The following is a 19,844-nucleotide window of genomic DNA, read 5'->3' on the forward strand; positions in this document are numbered from 1 at the left end:
ATGAATGGGTCACCTTAGGAGCTCAGTGAATTCCAGCAACTCTGTGCAACAACTCCAGTGGTGAAATTTTCTCACTACTAAATATTCCAGCTATTAGTGGTGTTATAGCAAAGTGGAAGCGATCGGGAACAAGACCAACTCAGCTATGAAGTGGTAGATCGCATAAAATCACAGTATAGCACGGCGCCACTGAACTCTAAACAAGTGCAGACGTGCTCTCTGGGGGATTCATGCTTCTCCATCTAGTAATCTGATGACCAAGTCTGGGCTTGGCAGTTGCCAGGAGAATGGTACTTGTCTCAGTGCAATTTGCCAATTGTGGGTAGGGATGGGGGTTTTTGGAGGAGAAGGGGGGGGGGGGGTTAGGAGTTGGGCTCAACCCCTTGGTTTCAGTGAAATGAACTCTTAATGCTTGAGAATACCAAGATACCAAGAAATTTTGGACATCTTGGTCCCAACTTTGTGGGAACAGCTTGGGAGTGACCCCTTCCTATTCCAACATGACTGCACAGCTTTGCACAAAGCAGAGGTATATATAGACATGGATGTGTGAGTTTGGTGTGAAAGAACTTGACTGGCCTGAGTCCTGACCTCAACTCTATAGATCACCTTTGGGATGAATTAGAACAGACTGTGAGCCAAGTCTTCTCGTTCAACATTCATTTTCTGACCTCACAAATGCGCTTCTGAAAGAAAGGCCAAAAATTCCCATAGACGAACTCCTAAACCTTGTAAAAAGCCTTTCCAGAGGACATAAAGCTATTAGAGCTGCAAAGGGTGGGCTGACATCATATTTAAACCTTATGGATTAAGAAGTTCATATGCATGTGAAGGTAAACAACCGGCAATAAGTGTACTTTACTGTGGGTCAAAAGGAAGGCCATCACTGGCTTAAAAACTGAGTACAACACACATGTCACATTTAATATTTGCAACTGTTTTTATTTTCAAATTGACCAAGATGGGAGAAGAGGGGATTATAATAATAATGTTAGCAAACATTTTGCTTCAAAATATTGATTACATCTGACTTTGGGGTAGATAAAGGAGCACAGTTCAAGAGCAGAAGAAGGGATAGAAATACATACAGTACAGGTTAGCATAGCACCGTTTTTACACTGAATACTGGTGTTTTTAACTTTGTGTATGTGTACAGTATTATACTAGATCTAGAACTGTTTAGAACCAAACGGTGTAGTGGAAAGGTGACCTGTGTATCTGTGTGGAAGGGGGAGCTCGCCGTCTTGTCAATGGCGTCCCGTATCAAATATCCTAGACCTCAACTTTGAAGAGATTTTGAACCCTTTTCCCAACCAAGATGTTGTCAGAAACATATTGCTGCAAACCAATAAAGTCTGTAATGGTGAAACATTCAGAGGTTCTTTTACGATAGACTGAAATTCAGATTGTAAGTTCTGGATTCTTGCAGTGAATTGTGAGTTTCGTTCACACCCCTCCATTTCCTTCATCATAAAGCCTGTCAAACAGGCGCACAGTTACAACATCCATTAGTCTCTTTAAAACACCATTACATTCTTTGGGCTGGGTATCAGTGACACAAACTATAAACATTTCATTACCCTTTAGAGATGCCTTAAAACGCACGCACGCACACACAAACACACTAATCTATACAGGACAAACAATTAATGTGAGACGAGTGGAAGACCTGATTCAAATATTAAAGCCCTCACTGTGTAATCTCGCCACTATTCCTTATTTGTATGGGGGAAAACAAGAAATGAGGTTTTATCCCCGCTAACAGCAATTTAGTCTAAGTTAAGCTTATGTCCAAGGGTTAACATTTGAGACTTGTCAGATAGTACTAGAGTCACTGTGAGCAGTCTGTTATTGCAGAACAATAATAGTACCCATCTTCTTTAGCCTGGCAGGTGACCAGTGCTCTGCAATGCCTAATAACCACTTTCCAGTCACACTTCTGTGCATGAAAATATACTGGGATAAAGCGACAGCTAACATGCACACAGACTCATTCACACAAACATATTCAAGTTGAGCCGTCCCACACACGGGCTCGCACAATATTGCGCCCAACGAGAGCAGACGTTCCTTGAAAATTACAATTCCTTTATACTGCAACGCAAGAACTGATTGGCTATCGCCAGGGGAAAGAAATACTGACCCCCAAGTGATATAAGAAGTAGGATCAAGGACAGGAGATGTTATATTCACACAAACCCACATGCACACTTTTACTACACTCTGAGACAAAACACATTCTAAATGCTCCTTTGCCAACATTTCACTTCCTCCAAACCAAGGCTTTTCTGTATGATATGGCTTAATCACTGAAGTACACAGGCTGAGCCCAAACCATTTAAAGTGGAGCGGGACCCTGTCCTGGTTTTTGACTGCTATTTGAGAACCGAGAGTCAAGTGAACTGGACTGCATGAGGTTTTCTGAGGCCTAGGAAGAAGGACGAAACACTGATGATACAGGAGACCTTAAGATAGTCAGCTGAAATTCAGATGCTTGGGTAGCGTGAGGTTAGCGTATTCCAATAAGAGTGACAACAGAAGGATTTCTCTGCAATTCTGCTCTACTGCGTCTCAACATCTACCCCCACAAAAACAACAAAAAAAACCCACCAGCATATTTTTATATGCTTTGATAAATAAACAACGAAGGCTCTAAAGAAATCTGGGGCAAATTTGATTCAGTCACCACTTCCTTTATGAATCTTCTTCCTATGGTCTTTGCAGCATCACTGTCTAATCCTTCTGGTCTGGTTCCAGACTGAGGCAGAAGCAAAAACTTTCCACATTCCTGAGAATACAAGTACCATCCAACAACTTCAAACCCTTTACTAAGTCAATTATTGTAAGACACAAGGGGCAACACACACACACACACACACCAGCCACAGACACTCTTGTTCACTCATTCACACAAAGATTGTTTTCTCAGAAACACTCATTAGCTCAAAGAATCACACAACAGATTACAAACAACAGGGTCGACAGTGATTTATCGTACACAACCACGTTAAGTGCTAAAGTTGAGGAGCTTGAGGATATACTGTTTTGTTACATATAGGGCTCTTTAACTTTTAAAAAATAATCCCTACTATATACACACGCATTAATTTTAATAGGGGTAATATCTTGTTGGAAAATATATGCCTTTGAATAGTCTGTTTGAAATTTAAAGTAAAAAAAAATTTTGACTATGTTATTGGCACTTGGAATCACTAAACCCGTCATATGTACAGTAATTATCCTGTAAATAATACAGTTAAACTGTAATCTAGTTTCTTGCCAAACATGATCTGGAATTAGAAAGAGAGCCTTTTTTTGTCTCAGAGACACAGTGTTCAAAAAACAACTTCCACAAAAAACACCCAAGCCCAGCCATTTTTTTAAAACACTCAGAACTTTAAAACCTTGTTCTGGACTTAATTTTTTTTTTCCTGGGAGGGGTGGTGGTGGTGGTGGTGGTGGTAGGGCGGGGAGGTCTAAGAGGAGTCAGTGCTCCATCTTTGACCACACTTGACCAAAGTAAAAAGTTATGTTGTTTTTTTTTTTGTTTTTTTTAAAGCAACTAATAAAAGCTTACACAGTTATTTTTTCCATGCAATCATATAAAATACTACATTTCTGTTTTCTGTTAGGCTATGGTGGATATTTACAAGTTTTTGTTTGTATCATACAGTAAATCTGTACAAGGCCAGTTCGCTTTGACACGCTTCTCAGAAAAAAAAAACAAAAAACAAAAAAAGTGACCATAAAGTGATTAATTCAGGTTTTCACGGAAACTGAAGCGTCCCTCACAACACCGCTTCTCATGAGAGGAAATGGGGATTTGAATCCATCCTGTTGCCATGGTGACAGTCTTTTGGTGAGTTCCTTGTGGACTCATTTTCCTCTTTCCTATGATTTGTTTCTTTCAGATGAAGGAACGATTTCGGGGGGGAAAAACAAACAAACAAAAAAAAAAAAAAAAACGTATGCAACAATCCCTTAAGAGTTCCAATTCCCCACATGTTCTCGCTGTACACACTCCCCTCCTCGCTTCACTGCTGTTGGCTGCTGACAGCGTCAGTCCTGTGCGATGACGGGGCTTTCTGCTGTTTCTGGGGCTGTGGTTTAAGCTGCTGCTGGTGCCTCTGGTGGTGAGATTGTTGTTGCTGCTGTTGCTGCGGTTGTTGTTGCTGCTGCAGTTGCTGTTGCTGCTGTGGATGTGTTGCCTGGGTGAAGGTTCCCTGCTGTTGGAGTGGGAAAGCTGCCTGCAGGATCAGCTGCGTAGACTGGTTGTTGTGGAGAAGACGAGGGCCCTGGCAGCAAGACAATGCAATGATATTAGACAATGAAGGAAATTCTTCTCCCTCTGCTCATTCTCTAGTGTCACTGAAAGTCTTAAACATTTACAAGTGTAAATGACACTCCGTACACTTAAGACACACTTTATATAATTTCATAATTATTCGCAATATCATAAAAATGAAATATCTGTACAGTAAAATTAAACATGAATGCTATCCTATCATACCATGCCTCTACAATATTTTAAATCAATGACATCTTCTGCCCTCTAGTGATACCTGTAGGAATTGCTGTTGTTGCTGCTGCCCCTGCTGGTTGCTTTGTGCCACTACAGCTGTCTGGTTTTGGCCGTCTGGTTGTCCTTGAGGTGCTTGGGCCGGCTGCAGAGTCAGCGTTTGGGTCTGCCCCCCTTGCTGAAGTGGTACAGAGGGTTAACAAAGGGAATATGTTGAGGTAAAGGAATAAAAATGAATTAAAAAGTTCACTCACTCACTGCTTTCAGGGTGAATGAGCAGCTACTCTTAGTTTTATCGTTATCAATTATTAAGATGTGTGCCATTTTTTCACTATTTAAGTAATTACCCAACAACCTGCAAGTCTTTGATTTTTCAAGCGTGCTTTTGGGTTTCATTTAATTATTAAAAGGGTTATGCTGTTTTTTTTAAACCCAAAATACTTTTTCTATCATCCTGAATCTCTTCGTTAACTACTTCCAGAACCACACTGTTGCGTTAACTAGTCTTTTTTTCCCCCTCCCCTTTTCATTTCAGTTACAAACACCTAGAAAATTATTGCTAACGAGCATTTTCAAAGCTACTGTGCCAGAATCATTACACCAAGCGTTAAAGAACACACATTTTACTATGCCAGGAGCAGTTTGTCAGCCCTGAGTGGCTCAGATATAATCATTTAAATGGGCTTCACTCCAAATAGTTTTGATCTTAGACAGAGAGAGGCAAAACAAAAGAAACAGACATCATTCAAACTGTGTTTACCTGCTGGCTCCCAAATGGGTTGTATGCGGTAACCACCTGCCCCATAAACATAGAAGTGGGAACCATGACTGCACCACATGCATGCATTGGAGCTGTCACAAGCTTGGTCACAAGCTGCTGCCCTGCTGGGAAGCTGGAGAAAGAACTAGATATATTTATCCATCATAGTAAATATTAGCTTTTCAAATGTACAAACTGTCAGATTGTCATTATAATGGGAATCAGGTTCGATTGTTCTGCACTAACCGGATCTGTCGGTCCTGGGTGAAAGTGGCCACAGCTGTGCCTTGCTGGGTGTTATTCTGCGGCAGGCTGGTGCTGATCTGCAGCACATTTGGCTGTCCTGGCTGGGAAATCATCATTGTGTTGTATAAAGGAGCAGATACAGAGCCCTGGGTCTGGGGTTGAGGTTGGGGCTGAGGCTGAGAAGCTTGCTGAGTCTGACGCTGGGGCTACAGAGGAGCAACAGCAAAGGCCATGACATTGTCTTTTAAATTAACGAAGCATTAACAAGATTATTTAAAGATTTTCTGTGGATTCGTTCTCCAGTTTCACTTTCCCCACTTTTACGCTGTCATGTGTGAAATTTACACATAACACAAAATAAATCAGCATGTAAGTCAAAGTGGTTTTTCGTAAGTTTTCTGTCTTCTAACTTTGAGACACAAAAATGAAATCGGTGAAATGTCTTGCTGCTGTCACACTCACCATTTTGAGCTGACTTCAAAATTGCATGAGATAATCAATAATTCACAACATGGAAATTTAAACTGTGTCTATTCAGAGGAAAGGCGGGGTTTAATGAAAGCCTCCACTATCACTGAGTGACCCCTAAAGTGTCACATTATTAAAAATGCAAACAGCATGAGATTTTAACATTTTATCCTCACAGCATAGCACTGTAATATCTGCATAAAAGTGACTAATACTGTCCCAAATTTAGGTAAGATTATTGTTCACAGAGAAAGCTGAAAGAAGACTACATGCACACACAGGCAACTTCTGAGATTAAAAGGAAATGACAAAATCATGGACATGCAAAGGAAACAGACAAACATTTTCATCTGATCTGAACTTTCAAAACCATTTTCATAGTATTTCCATAGCCTGTCTGCTTGCGTGTGTCTGCCGGTATCGCACCTGCATAAGGGTGTTGGTCTGCTGTTGTAAGCTCTGTTGAGTGGGAGGAGCCTGCTGCTGGATGGTGAGCTGCTGTGTTCCCGAATGGACAGGGTTAATTGTTGTTTGCTGGACCTGATTGGTCAACGTAGTTGTCTGCTGGACTGATCCTACTTGAGGAAGCTGTACATTCATGGGTCCACCCTGCTGCTGCAGCAACATCTGTTAGAATGGACACATGAAACGTCAGGCCACATTCAGATAGTAAGGAGATTTACAATGTGTGCGTGTTACTTTTACCAGATCTGTGCGTGACAACAGAATAATCAACAGAAATAAATTATCTTTACACAATCAGGAGATGGCAGTTTACTGTTTTCTATGAATAGAAGAAATATATAATGCATGCAGGATTCCAGTCCTGATCTAGGTCAAGCAAAACCAGGTACAGGACAATTCACCTACTTGGTCTGAACAGAGGTCACATTTCTTGTTCGATTAATTGATTATTTTTTTTCCACATGTGGAAAATATTACATCAACACTACTTCTTGGCTCTATCTGTATCCTGTGAACAGAATCCACCCTGTTGGTTTATTTTTATAATTAATTTTATTTTGCTGTAAACACTAGGTGCAGTCATACACACCATTTTCTCAATATACAGATGTTAACTTCGACATGAAGACAGAGAAAGAGTTATGAATAGAGAGAAATAAAGCAAAGTAATAGAGGATGACACAAGGTAAGTTACACTAGAGATATAAATAGACACTGAGTAAAGTGGATTTAAACACACCTACTGTAAGAAAAGGCTTTTATGTCATAAAGCAGTGCTGACCTAAAAGTAATCTTGCATACGCATCTACAGCCTACCTGTATACCCTGCCCCTGGACTCTCTGCAGCTGCTCCTGGATGTGTCTGAGCTCCTCCTGCTGCCGCTGAATGTTAGCCTGGATCATTCTGGTCCTCTGCTCCAGCTGCTCCTTTAAGTGCTGCATGGCATTCACCTGCGCTGAGAACTCCATCACTGGCTGCAGACGGAGAGAAAAAGAACAAGCTGTGCAATGTGTATGCAATTAGGATACACTGGCTAATCGAACTCCATAGTTGGGTTGCACAGTTAATTAAATGCCACAAGGTCCAAGACCTCAGAGTCCACATTATACAAGCATTTGAAAAAAAACGTTTGTCACCAATTAACCTGTTGTCAACAAACCATTTGAGCTCTTCTCCACATAATTATGTCTCACCTGCACATTTGTCTGGAGCTGCTGTTGTTGTTGTTGTTGCTGCTGCTGTTGCTGCTGTTGTTGTTGTTGTTGTTGTTGTTGCTGATTGATCATACCAGGAGCTACACTCTGCCCTGTAGTCTGAGAGCTCATAGACTGCAAATATAATGAAAACAAAAACTATGATTACAGGCATGAATTTTTCATTGTATTACACCACTTTATATGCACATGTTCAAGACTTAAAACTGAAATACACTTGCATTTATATAGTGTTTTTCTAATTTTACAGATACATACATCTACACAGGAAAATTTAGAATAACAGTTAACCTAGTATTCATGTTTTTGGACTGTGAGAGGAAGCCAGACTACCCGGAGGAAACCCACACAGGAACAGAGAAAATATGCACACTCCACACAGAAAGTCCCTAGCTGAGGTTTAAACCAGGAACTTTCTTGCTGTGAGGCAACAGTGCGACGCACATCTCTGAGTTTTGACGCCGCTTAACGCCCATTCAAAGCACAACAACTTTAGTACGTAAGTTGAAAAACACAGATTTTATGGTAATTGTGTATTTTTGATTGAAAGATTGTTGAAGTGAAGATGCAAAACAATGAACCTCTCACCATCCCAGCTAACACTGCAGTACTGTCTTGATGCTAACCGCTGGCCTACTGAAACCTCATCAGCATATTAACCTTGCCCGTTGCTCTCCATTGAAGTTTGAAATCAAAACTGTAGCTGAGAAATTTGATTACATGTATTGAAAATTATGGTGGTAAAATCAGGTCACATTCAACATAATGTGATATAATGGAAATTTAAACTCGCGTACAGGTTTTATGTACAGCCCAGACTTTAAGCAGCTAAAAAGATGCTTTATAATTTCCCCAGTGATGCTCTTTCAGGCCTTCACTGTAACTCTGGTTTAGCTCTCTGTCTTTAACAAGTGTTTTTGTGACAGCAATTTTTTTTTAATTTTTGCCTGAAGAGTCATTTAGTTTTAGTTATAATTTAGGGATCTAAGTTTAGGGTCAACTACATATCACAAGATTATCAAAACCTAAATGTGAAGTTGATTTATTTGCCTAAAATATAAAGTGTAAAAGTTTGTGTTTTTACTCCACAAGGTTTGCAAAGCATCTTATTTTCCCAGACTTAAAAAGCGAAATATGTCCATATGTCTGCTCTAAAATTTGTCATGTTTTCATGAGAAACAGAGGCATGGGAGCTTCCTCCACACCCTGTTTGCTGAGGGCAGATCAAATTCTGTGCATCCAACCTTGATGTACACAGAGAATACTGACAGGATCACTTCCAAAACTCGCACCGCCTCTCAGAACATTTTCATCTTGTTTTTATTCGTTGGTACAAGTGTCCGTAGATTTCATCGCAGTTTTTATCCTCATGCATTCGTTTTTATTTTAGTGATTTTGTTTTCGTCAGGGAGAAACAGGTTGTTGACAAAAACTATGATGAAAATTATTAAAATAGTAAATGGCCTGCATTTGTATAGCACTTTACTTATTATTTATTAGTCAGCAGAATTAACACTGTTCTTGAAGTCGGAAGCGTTTGTCTGCGCTTAGTGCTCAGATTACGTAAGAAAGCTTCAGGAAATAGTCAAGCACAAAAGTTCCACCAGGAACCAGATATGCCAATCCATAAAACAAAAAAGGAAACAGTGTTTTCTTGACCAATTTCTGTGTTAGTTATGGCCAGAAGTAGTTTTGTAAGGATTTTCTATGCATTAGCCAGCTGTGTCCTGTCTCACCTGGCTGCTGATAGATGACCGGCGCTGTGATGTCATCTCCATGGTAGATGCTAATGATTGCCGAGGGGGCGTGGCCGTGTCCATGTGTAACTTGGGAGCTGTCGCTGCAGAGAAAGTAATTGGTGGTCAATGGTTATTTTTAGATGATATCATTTTACTACAGGAGTTAGCCACTGAATTTTAATACAGAGAGGATATGTCACCACCTCCCCTTAACAGTATGTCAGTGTATGTCACATTACTTGTGCAACTGTGGGTGTCCTTACAAGTGCAGGTGTTGTCAGACACATGCGATGAGGACTTGCGGGAACTCCGCGAGGAAGTCGAAGGTGTTCTACTGTGGTCAAATCGCTCCAGTGCCTCCTTCAGGCTGGACGTATTGAGCTGTGACTCTGAGCCAGAGTCTTGACTCTGGAAAAATAAGAAAATACCAAAGATTTAAAAAACAAGAAAGCCTATCCATTGTATCTAATGGAGTGCATACAAGTGGAAATTACAGGCCTAAAAGGTAATTGAGGTACCAGCAGAAAATCTGAAGCATAAATTTCATAATCTAACATTGTAACAGCTCCTAATGAAGCTAAATATTGTACTTCAACATGTAATATATTTCTGGTATTTTTGCTTTCATCTGTTTCAGTTAGTCTTACGCAACAACTTCTACCACAACATTGTTTTTAGACTCAATTTTACTCCTGTGCTTGACATGTTTGTAATTATAAGGACCGTGCTACATGTTTTATTTATTTCTCACCTTATCTGCAGTGACTTCTGGATTTGCCTCCTCGATGCCGAGCTCTCTGCGCTGTTCTGCCCTCACCTCTGCATAGCTGCATTTTAGACCAAAAACAAAAACAAACAAAAAAAAAAAAAAAAGGGGGGGGGGTTGAGAAGATGGTTGACCAATAAAAACATAAAAATAGAGACATAAAGAGTCTTTTGTTAACACAAACTCAACATCGTTCCTGAAAAAGTCCAGTGATCAGCAATCTTCTGGAAAAGGGGAATAAAATAAACATACTTGTACCTGACTACTGTGTGCGTGCAGACAATAAACTCAGGTCGAGAGTTCCATTGATGGTAGGTGATGTAGTAGTGTGTCTGCAGCCAGATCCACTGTTGACCTTTCGTCAGGAAACGGTAGTAGCATGACTTCCCTTTACCATATTGCATTACTGAACAGAAGCGGGGCAGAAACAGCCAAAGATGTTACCAAAAACACTCAGAAAAAGGCTTTTACAAAAGATTTTTGCTAGTTTGACTTAAAGTAAGTGCTCACAGTGTTCGTGACATTTCGCTAGCGTCTCCAGGTCGTCCACATGGTAATAGTCGTACCCTGATGTCCCCAAAACCTCAAAAGGCAGGTAGCCTATAATTGGTGGCGCTCTGTAAAAGGTAAAAGAATTTTCTTACTCTGATGTAAAATTGCTGAACGGATACTTTTTCTAGAGAAATGCTTTATTTTCATGTACATTTATTTATTTTATTTATCCATCCATTCGCTTCCGCTTATCCTTTCCAGGGTCGCGGAGGGTGCTGGAGCCTATCCCAGCTTTCATAGGGCAAGAGGCGGGGTACACCCTGGACAGGTCGCCAGTCTGTCGCAGGGCTAACACATAGAGACACAGACAACCAGTCGCATTCACATTCACTCACAGATTCACACCTATGGGCAATTTAGATTGACCAATTAACCTATCCCCACTAACTGCATGTTTTTGGACTGTGGGAGGAAGCCAGAGTACCCGGAGAGAACCCACGCAAACACGAGGACGACATGCAAACTCCACACAGAAAGACCCCGGCCTGATGGTGGAATTGAACTCAGGACCTTCTTGCTGTGCAGCAACGCTGCTAACCACCGTGCCGCCCTCATTTATTTTATTTATGATTTGTTTATTTATTTTCTATGATTTCTTAACTTCTGGTGTCCTGAAAAGTGAAACTAGAAGTGTGGAGGAAAATCTCAATGGAGAAATAAATTGAAGAACAAGAACACAGTTTGTGAAGAACTGAAATGAAACATATTTGAACTATGACCTGGAAAAAGACCGTACTATCCTCTAGTTCACATTTAAATTTGTCAATAATGAATGAAGACAGAACTTAAGAGGTTAGATGCATGAATAAAGTCTCACATTTGCTAAACTGACCAATCATAATGTGTGTGAATGTGTGTTTCAGCCATCTATATAAGACAGCAGCCATGTGGGTGCAACTCAACCACCCAACAACCCGTTGTGATTGAGTATACAGGAGAAGAACTAGATCTGCCTACCGATGGTCTAAAAAGAGGAATTTCCATTCTAGACTGTGTCTTGATGTGAACTCTTCATTGGGCTCCTCCACCGTACACATTTCCTATGAAAATAAAATTGTGAAAATTAGATGTTTTGAGAGATAATTAATAGCTAATTGACAAATAAATACTTGACAGTCTAATGAGTAAAGTCAGTTCATGTCTGAATAATACCTTGATAAACTGAGGCTTAGCTAGCCGGACCGTGGCTACAAAGCACACCTGGTCATCAAAGGCAGGTTGTAGCGACCGCTGTAACACCCCTGCCAGACCGTTCCTAGTCACATTGGGAACTGCACAACAGTGTTACTTACTCAGCATGTCAAAGAATATAAAATGTGGTTCACAGAGCAGTACACAGAATAATATCTTTCTAGGCTAGTAAATGATATCTTAAAATTATGCTTATTTTCCACTTTTTGACTTTAACATTTAATGGGTTTAACACACAAGTTTAATGCTAGTTTGTATCTATACATGCAAGCTTGTTTGGAAAATAGTATTTAAAAAAAAAAAAAAAAAAAACATCTTCTGAAATTCCTCACATGCAGTGCGAGGGACATACCGTTACTGAGAGACTTGAAGTTGCCGATGAACTTAACATATTCATAAACAGGGGATTCTTTGGGGTCAATGGCCCCTCGCAGCATATGACAGCAGAACTCCATGTGATTCTTAGCTGGAGACAAAAAAGAAAAAGAGATTATAATTACCAAGGAAAAAAAATACAACTGCTTGTAAAAACATGCTGTTCATGTGCTCCACAAAGGTCATGTCCAGTCCAGCAGCTTCACTCTGACAAGCCGTGTGTTCACACTATGGTGACGTTTTTGAAATTTGAATCCTTTTTAACATTATTTATTTATCAATTTATTTGAGAAATACTTTTACTTGTGAGCATTTTTAATCTGATAATAATAAATAATCCTGTTTAATCATCAGACATACAAAAAAAAAAAAATTGTAAACCATATCATTTCAAATAAGCAGGTTTTATGGTACAAGATGACGGTGTGTTACTCACACTTTAGGTAATCAGTGCTAAGGTTCTCTAGCTCAGAGGGGTGTGTGGACAGAGCCTTGTACACTTCGGAGTGTTCCCCAACCGGCAGGAAGTTTAACAGGTTCTGGTCCACCAAATCCGCCTGATAAAACACCCACACACAGGCACACACACACATTCAAGAGGAATACAAATGAAGACAAGCCCTTTTCAATACACACTGGTCAGCCTGACATGTTTAATCTGAACCACACAAAAGATCCTATGAAAGCTTTTGTTATAATAAAGTGTATGACTAATACAGACACGGTTGCAGGGGGAGGTGATTTACCGGGAGGTGTTCTAGTAGTGAAGTGACACTCTCAGACACGTAGAGGATGTTGCCATCAGTCATTATTGCTATAAAGAACCCATCAAGAGCCTGTTAAAAAAAAAAAAAAAAAAAAAAAAAAAAAACAGTGTCAAATCCCATAAGGACAAACTTAAAATTGTAAATTTAACTTCAGATATAACTATACTGTACAAAATGAGGTGACACTGACCACTGCATTAATACAACTGTGGGTCAAGTGCCTGTGTTTTTACACAACAAACAAGATTACAGAACGAAACCTAAGATTTCTGACCTCCAGCATGAGCTGGGTGAATTCCTCATTGCTAAGAAATGGAGGCTTCCAGTCTTGCCTGATCTCACTCGACTCAGACTGAGCTGCAATCTCTGGTGAAGGACAGAGAATTCAGTCAGAACTTAATACAGCCATAGTGGAAAACGTCGAGGAAGAATAAGAGCACGAGAGGTGAGGGCATGTAAAAAGACAACAAAAACAGCATAAAGTTAACAGTAAACAACTGGGTGGAAAAATGTTTTGAGACTGCTATGTCCAGTATGAAAACAAGACAGTTAAAAACATACTAGGCGGAAGCTGGTATTTTATTATCTTGCAAGTCAATGACACTAGATAAAAACAAAAGGATCACTGACCTATAAACAGTGATGAAATAATTTAACATAAACACAATATCAGTATTCATAAAAAGTTAAAACTGCTGAAACCCTTATAATTATTAAAAGACATAAAGGTAGATTTACTTTAAGAATAACTTGTTAGGTCAAAAATACACAACTGGTTCAAATAGTTACCATTTTGTAATGTAAAATTACAGCACCAATGTCTCATAAAAAGGCAATAAAAACATACTTTCGCTTTCTAGTGATGAAGGTAAGCAAACCCTGATAAGGCTAAATCGGAATGATCAAGCTAAATATACAAAAAACATCCACCCTGTGAGGTGTTTAGCAAAAACAGGAAGTGAGACGAGCACGGCAGAAAGCTCTGACCTTTGTGTTTACACAGGAAGTCGATGCTTTTCTGCAGGATGGTGGACTTGTCCATCTTTCTAGTGTTGCCAGGCAACATTGTGCCGAGTTCCTTGATGAGGACATTGAACTGGTCTCGCCGTCTCTTCTCAGACTTGTTACGGGACACGCTGCAAGCAAAAATAGTTTTGAAATAGAAGGTTTAAGACATTTTATTTGGTTCTGTTTTCATCCAGTGTTTTGACTGGGCTTTAAAAACACAACCTTTAAAAAAACAGTAATGTAACTTTATCATAAGTGACCCTGGTTATGTGAAAGTCAAGGCAGAATGACTGTTGTGTGAATGGCATTAGGACAAAGTCAGCTCTGACACTGTGTATTAACAAAAATGTACTAACTCATGTTTAATCAATATTCTATGACTTTTTTAAGTCCATACTAGACTAATCTCCTCTCCAGCATGTTTATCTTACCGTTTTGCTTTGTCCTTTTCATCTTCTTCCATCAACCCATCAAAGATGCTACAATCATCCCTAAAGAAGGAAGAAAGCAAACATATTTACAGCCATTCACAGCTTTCAAGACTTACTTGTTTACGTTTTCCTGCATGTGCGGTGGCCTTGAAGGCAGGTATGCATTGTTAATAATAACCAATGACTGATGTTGGCTAATGAGAGAATTCCTATTGTACATGCCAGCAGCAGGTTTATTTTTGGGTCACACAGAAAACGGGTGAGAGAGAGAGAGAGAGAGAGCGAGAGAGAAAGAGAGAGAGAGAGAGCAGTAGAAGGAATGCGTTTTGTTTGCCAAGAAGATTAAGCGCATTTGTGTACTACGTTTCAATTAATATAGGTCAAAAAAAATCATTTGATGGGGACTCATAGATGCTATCCATAACTTTCTTTCTTTAAATGAAAAAATATTCTTTCAAAAGTAAAGAAATATAAAGAGTTAAAATAATGAGTTTTAATTTTTGAGCCAGATGTTACATACATATATTTTGTGATTTTGTACATGTGACTATGAACATATTCTGTATACAGCAGACAACATTTTGAGGTGTTGTGTGCAGCATTATACCCCATGCTTGATGTCATGGTGGCTGCTAATCAGGGCTGTGGCTGCAGTGATTTGTTCTTTAGGCGTGAGGTAGGCATTTGGAAGACCACCTGTTGAGACAAAAAGAGCAGGTAGTTTATTAGTTTAACTCCTAGTTATTTTTCATATTGTATATGAAGGCACTAAATGGGGCTTTGAAGTGAAAGCCTGAAAGGGTAGTCCCTTTTCTAACCATAACATTTGCAGATCATATCTTTTCTCTTAACTAGTTCCTTTCTTTTTAAAAAACACAGTTACATCTCCATACATGCATGCACACACTAAATAATAAAAATTTCTGACATTTAATAAACACTTTTCCATGCACCAGATTAAATCTGTGTGTCTGTGTATTAACTTCTCACCTCACTGCAGCCTATGCACGTGCTCAGTTAACGTATTTTCTCAGGGGGTTGTAGAAGGGGTTTGGGGTCAAAAGTGGAGCTGATGTCATTGGGGTCATGAGAGGGCACCAGGCCACAGGAAGGACATGGTGGTCAAGCAAACCTGCTGGAGAAATCAGAGCAGAAACTAATGGTCATGGGGAGACCAACCAGAGAGTTTGGAAACATAATAACCATCTCCTAGTGCACTGTCTGCCATTTCTTAAACCAAGATTTATTTTTATTTATTCTTTTTTCCCCCTTTAAAATCAGTTTCTTCCTTTTAATTTTGGTACAATATACATTATGGACATAAATGTATTTTATGAATTAAGATTATTAAATTACAGTATAACATGCGGCAGCATCTTCAAAGTGTGAATAACATAAATCAATACAAAAAAAAATACCCTGAAATGAAATTTACTTCTGCACTTACAATAGTTTTACATCATGTAACTTACATTCTGGAATGTCACTTGTTGGTATAATTAGCTGTTTGAGATCGCAGCCTTTGAGTTGCTGACAAATCTTGTGTGTGCAAACCACACCTCACCTGCAACACAAACATACACCCACTGTTTACCATGCACAGAAATTCTAGAAGTCACCCGAAAAATGCAGATGTTAGTTGCTGCAAAGTACAAAACAGGAAACCTGAGCTGCAAGTAATCAGCTTTTACACATAGATTTGTCATACCACTAAAACGCCAAAAACAAGTATGCTCTGTCTAAGAAACGGTTAAAAGTAAAAGGGATTTAATACTACTTTCATATAAAAAAATTAACAACAAATACCCCATTATCTCAGCAACAGTCCAATCATTTTACAGAGATATATGATCACAATTGAGGTGCTGGACCCAATATAACCTTGGCATTTTGTCATGAAAAATGACTGGTGATGACTTAGAGTAGTTGCTGATTGTTTTCCTGTTAATCAACAGTTCTGTTGTTTTGATTCTCAAACTGTTATGACCAATCTAGTCTTCGCATCAATGCTCAGTGTGCGTTTTCTTTTTTTATTAAAAACAACAGTCTAAAGATTTACTCTTTACATTAACACCAACCAGCACCACAACTGAACAGCAATAACTTGTGAGTGTTAGTGCTTTTTTCAACAAGCAAACTCATGCACAAGAGTCGAATAATCAATTTCAGCATTTGCTAAAGGCTTAAAAGATTAGTCTATAGGAGTCGCTTCCAAACTCGTCAAGTAGTCCCACCGGCACAGGGACAACAGACCACCACTTAATCAACGCCTTCTAAGAGGATTTTGCTGTATATAAGTGTGAGCAGAGAGGTCACGAAGACTACACTAACAACTGTGGACAGCATACTAGAGGAGATGCCCTCTCATATCTCCCTCATGTGTATAAAACCATCATAAGGAGATCACACTGGTGGTCCCAAGGCTATATTTCGGGATGCTGACCTGCACTTGGTGTTCTCTTCATGGCCAATAAGTGAAGCCTCGTTAAACTGAGCTTCTTCATTGGACGAAGACGTTGTAAACCATTCCCAATGAATTAACTCTCATATGAGCAACATGACCGAATGTTTTTCCGTCTCCCAAAACAGCAACGAGCCATAAGATAAGGCAATCTAGCGTTTAACATATACAATTTAATGCCACAGGTGTTAGTTATACAACCTAAAAGAGAGCAACCCATATAGCTAGCTAGCAGGCTAACTAAGCTTGCTACCGAAAACTGCCAATTTAACTCAGAGATTTAATGCTCTTACTGCCCCAGTTTCCTCATGCTCACACTCCGAAAACACTGAATGACACTCACGGGTAAAGCATTTCACATTTGTCAAAAATAAACAAGAGGAAAAATATGTCTATCATAGCAAGCTGGCGCCGAGCCCGAAGCTGTCACGCAACAACTGACACTGAAGATGAAATAATCTAAAATATTACCGTCGGGTCCTCAAACGCCGCGCATGAACATCCGCGCGGGGCAAGGTCCTCGCGTAAGCCGACAAAAACATGCCTATCCACCGCGGAGACACATCTATAAAACCAACGACGGTGGAAACATTTTCGCGGCAGATGTACATACACACATACATACACTGTTCCCGGGCACACGCGCGCGCGCTCACACACACACACACTGGCAAGGATACGCGCACGCGCTCGCCCACTCTTACACATAGACACTGGCTGCTCCAAATGTGGGTCACTGGGCCTTGCTCTCCCTCAAGCGTGCGGAAACAGTCCCGAAGCCTGCTCTGCAGTCCGACCGCTTCCGCACGCCGAAAACACCGTCTACAAACCACGGCTGCCGTGCTATTTCACGATCGGTAACCGCCACCAGCTTCGCGTATGCATTAAAAACCCTTACCTTGACGAATAATCGAGAGCAGCCTCCGTGTTTTGCTTACTTGTGAGCGTTGCAGCGAGGTGGTGGGGGCCAGGAGGACTTCGGGTTGGGGAGAAAAACAGGAGGCCTACTTCATATTACGACGTACAGTCATGCGCAATAGAGACAGCAGGGCGCACTATTTTGCAAGTACAGTAGCCGAGGGAAAACTGAGGGAATCGCTGAGTGATCTTCGAAAGGGGAAATGACTCCGCGTTTTTTTATGTGGCTTTTCCACACAAACTACTCCACTGTCCGAGCGACCGAGGTAGCGATTAAAAATTAAGGCATTTAAAATGTTTAAAAATGGCTGACGCCAGTCTGGATAATAGTGATATATAAAAATAGATACACAGTTTACTCGCGTTTTAAAAGCACCTCAATAGCAATATTTAAATAATATATTTAGATAAACTAATAATATCTCTACTGGCTGTAATTTGGGTTGCACGGTATTAACTGTGAATGTGACATTGGACGGTCGCCACAGGGGTGTAGAAGCAGGTTAAAGACAGCCCTCCTGATGACAAGGGGTTCCCCTTTTATCGACATTCAATCGCAGGCATTCACGGCCATGACGTTGTCCGTATTTTGTGTCGAGGTTCCCCCTAACTTTTTCTAAAGGTGCTTTTAGGCTTTAGAGATTCTTTTTATGAGGCATAATCTGGAATTCTACATCAATTTCATGTGTTTGCAGTGATAGATATCTACACTATACTGGTTACTGTCTTTATGGACAAGATGCTATCAAGACAGTACAAATCATATAAAAGTGTCACACCATAAATTGAACAATATCACCAAACTGGGAGACATTTTATTTCACTAGTCCAGCGGCCCTCAACATTTTTTGCACCACGGACCGGTTTATGCCCGACAATATCGGCCTTTAAGGTGTCGCGGATAAATACAACAAAATAAAACTAGTACCGGTACTGAAAAAAAGAAGATTTATTCATAACACACGTGAAAAGACCCAGGAAAACCAAGTTAATGATAAAAACGATAACAAAATAACGCTGAAAACCGATAAAAAACCCTGAGAACCATACATTTCACACCGGAGCCTCTACTCTTGTTGGCCGGTACCAAACGACTCACGGACCGATACCGGTCCGAGGCCCGGGGGTTGGGGACCGCTGCACTAGTCTACTTCCTTCTCTGTTCCTCTGATGTGAGCTGTAAATATTGCTCATACGTGGGGGAAGGATTTAGGCACAGAATAAATAGAGGATGACTGGCAGGAAGCTATAACCCTGATCAAATCTACCTTCATGTGCAAGAGACTCAGTATAATAGTGTTCACAGATTGCATATCACCGCTGATGTTTTGCACAAGAGTCTAAATTGATTTCCAGGTTCTGGAAAGTTATGTCTAAGGAAATTAGTGGAATGTTTAAAATAAGCTTCTTTATTATTATTATTTTTTTAAAGATCCTGGTGTTTTCCTCTTAGGTCTACCCTCTAGCGAGTTGCACCTAGCACACTACAGATTTCTGGAGAAGCTTCTTCTACAGGGAGTGCATAATTATTAGGCAAGTTGTATTTTTGAGGAATAATTTTATTATTGAACAACAACCATGTTCTCAATGAACCCAAAAAACTCATTAATATCGAAGCTGCATGTTTTTGGAAGTAGTTTTTAGTTTTAGCCATTTTAGGGGTGTACTGTTTTCCCTCCTTGTAAATCTCACATTTGATGATGGACCACAGGTTCTCAATGGGGTTCAGATCAGGTGAACAAGGTGGCCATGTCATTAGTTTGTCTTCTTTTATACCCTTTCTTGCCAGCCACGCTGTGGAGTACTTGGACGCGTGTGATGGAGCATTGTCCTGCATGAAAATCATGTTTTTCTTGAAGGATGCAGACTTCTTCCTGTACCACTGCTTGAAGAAGGTGTCTTCCAGAAACTGGCAGTAGGACTGGGAGTTGAGCTTGACTCCATCCTCAACCCAAAAAGGTCC

General features: G+C 40.1%; 1 protein-coding gene across 5 annotated transcripts; it reads right to left on the reverse strand.

The window, feature by feature from the left end:
• Positions 1-916: 916 nt before the first annotated feature.
• On the reverse strand, positions 917-18,341 carry clockb (clock circadian regulator b). 5 transcript variants are annotated; one of them, XM_026170768.1, is made up of 24 exons: positions 17,902-18,341; positions 15,975-16,066; positions 15,493-15,637; positions 15,110-15,198; positions 14,503-14,562; positions 14,051-14,199; positions 13,338-13,429; positions 13,043-13,132; positions 12,733-12,853; positions 12,274-12,387; positions 11,883-12,001; positions 11,688-11,770; positions 10,689-10,795; positions 10,437-10,584; positions 10,164-10,239; positions 9,676-9,820; positions 9,410-9,513; positions 7,653-7,787; positions 7,275-7,433; positions 6,420-6,620; positions 5,526-5,731; positions 5,280-5,412; positions 4,563-4,697; positions 917-4,295 (listed from the first exon to the last, which is right to left on the reverse strand). In XM_026170768.1, the coding sequence occupies exons 4-24, from the start codon at positions 15,124-15,126 to the stop codon at positions 4,035-4,037; spliced, it is 2,655 nt and encodes an 884-aa protein (XP_026026553.1). In that variant the 5' UTR covers positions 15,127-15,198; positions 15,493-15,637; positions 15,975-16,066; positions 17,902-18,341; the 3' UTR covers positions 917-4,034. The 5 variants fall into 5 exon arrangements, with proteins under 5 accessions (XP_026026553.1, XP_026026555.1, XP_026026551.1 ...); XM_026170770.1 differs by having other exon boundaries at positions 15,493-15,634; positions 17,862-18,341; XM_026170766.1 differs by having other exon boundaries at positions 17,862-18,341.
• Between the last annotated feature and the right edge of the window lie 1,503 nt (positions 18,342-19,844).

The sequence above is a fragment of the Astatotilapia calliptera genome, chromosome 6, assembly GCF_900246225.1.
Source record: "Astatotilapia calliptera chromosome 6, fAstCal1.2, whole genome shotgun sequence".
In the NCBI taxonomy this organism is placed as follows: Eukaryota; Metazoa; Chordata; class Actinopteri; order Cichliformes; family Cichlidae; genus Astatotilapia; species Astatotilapia calliptera.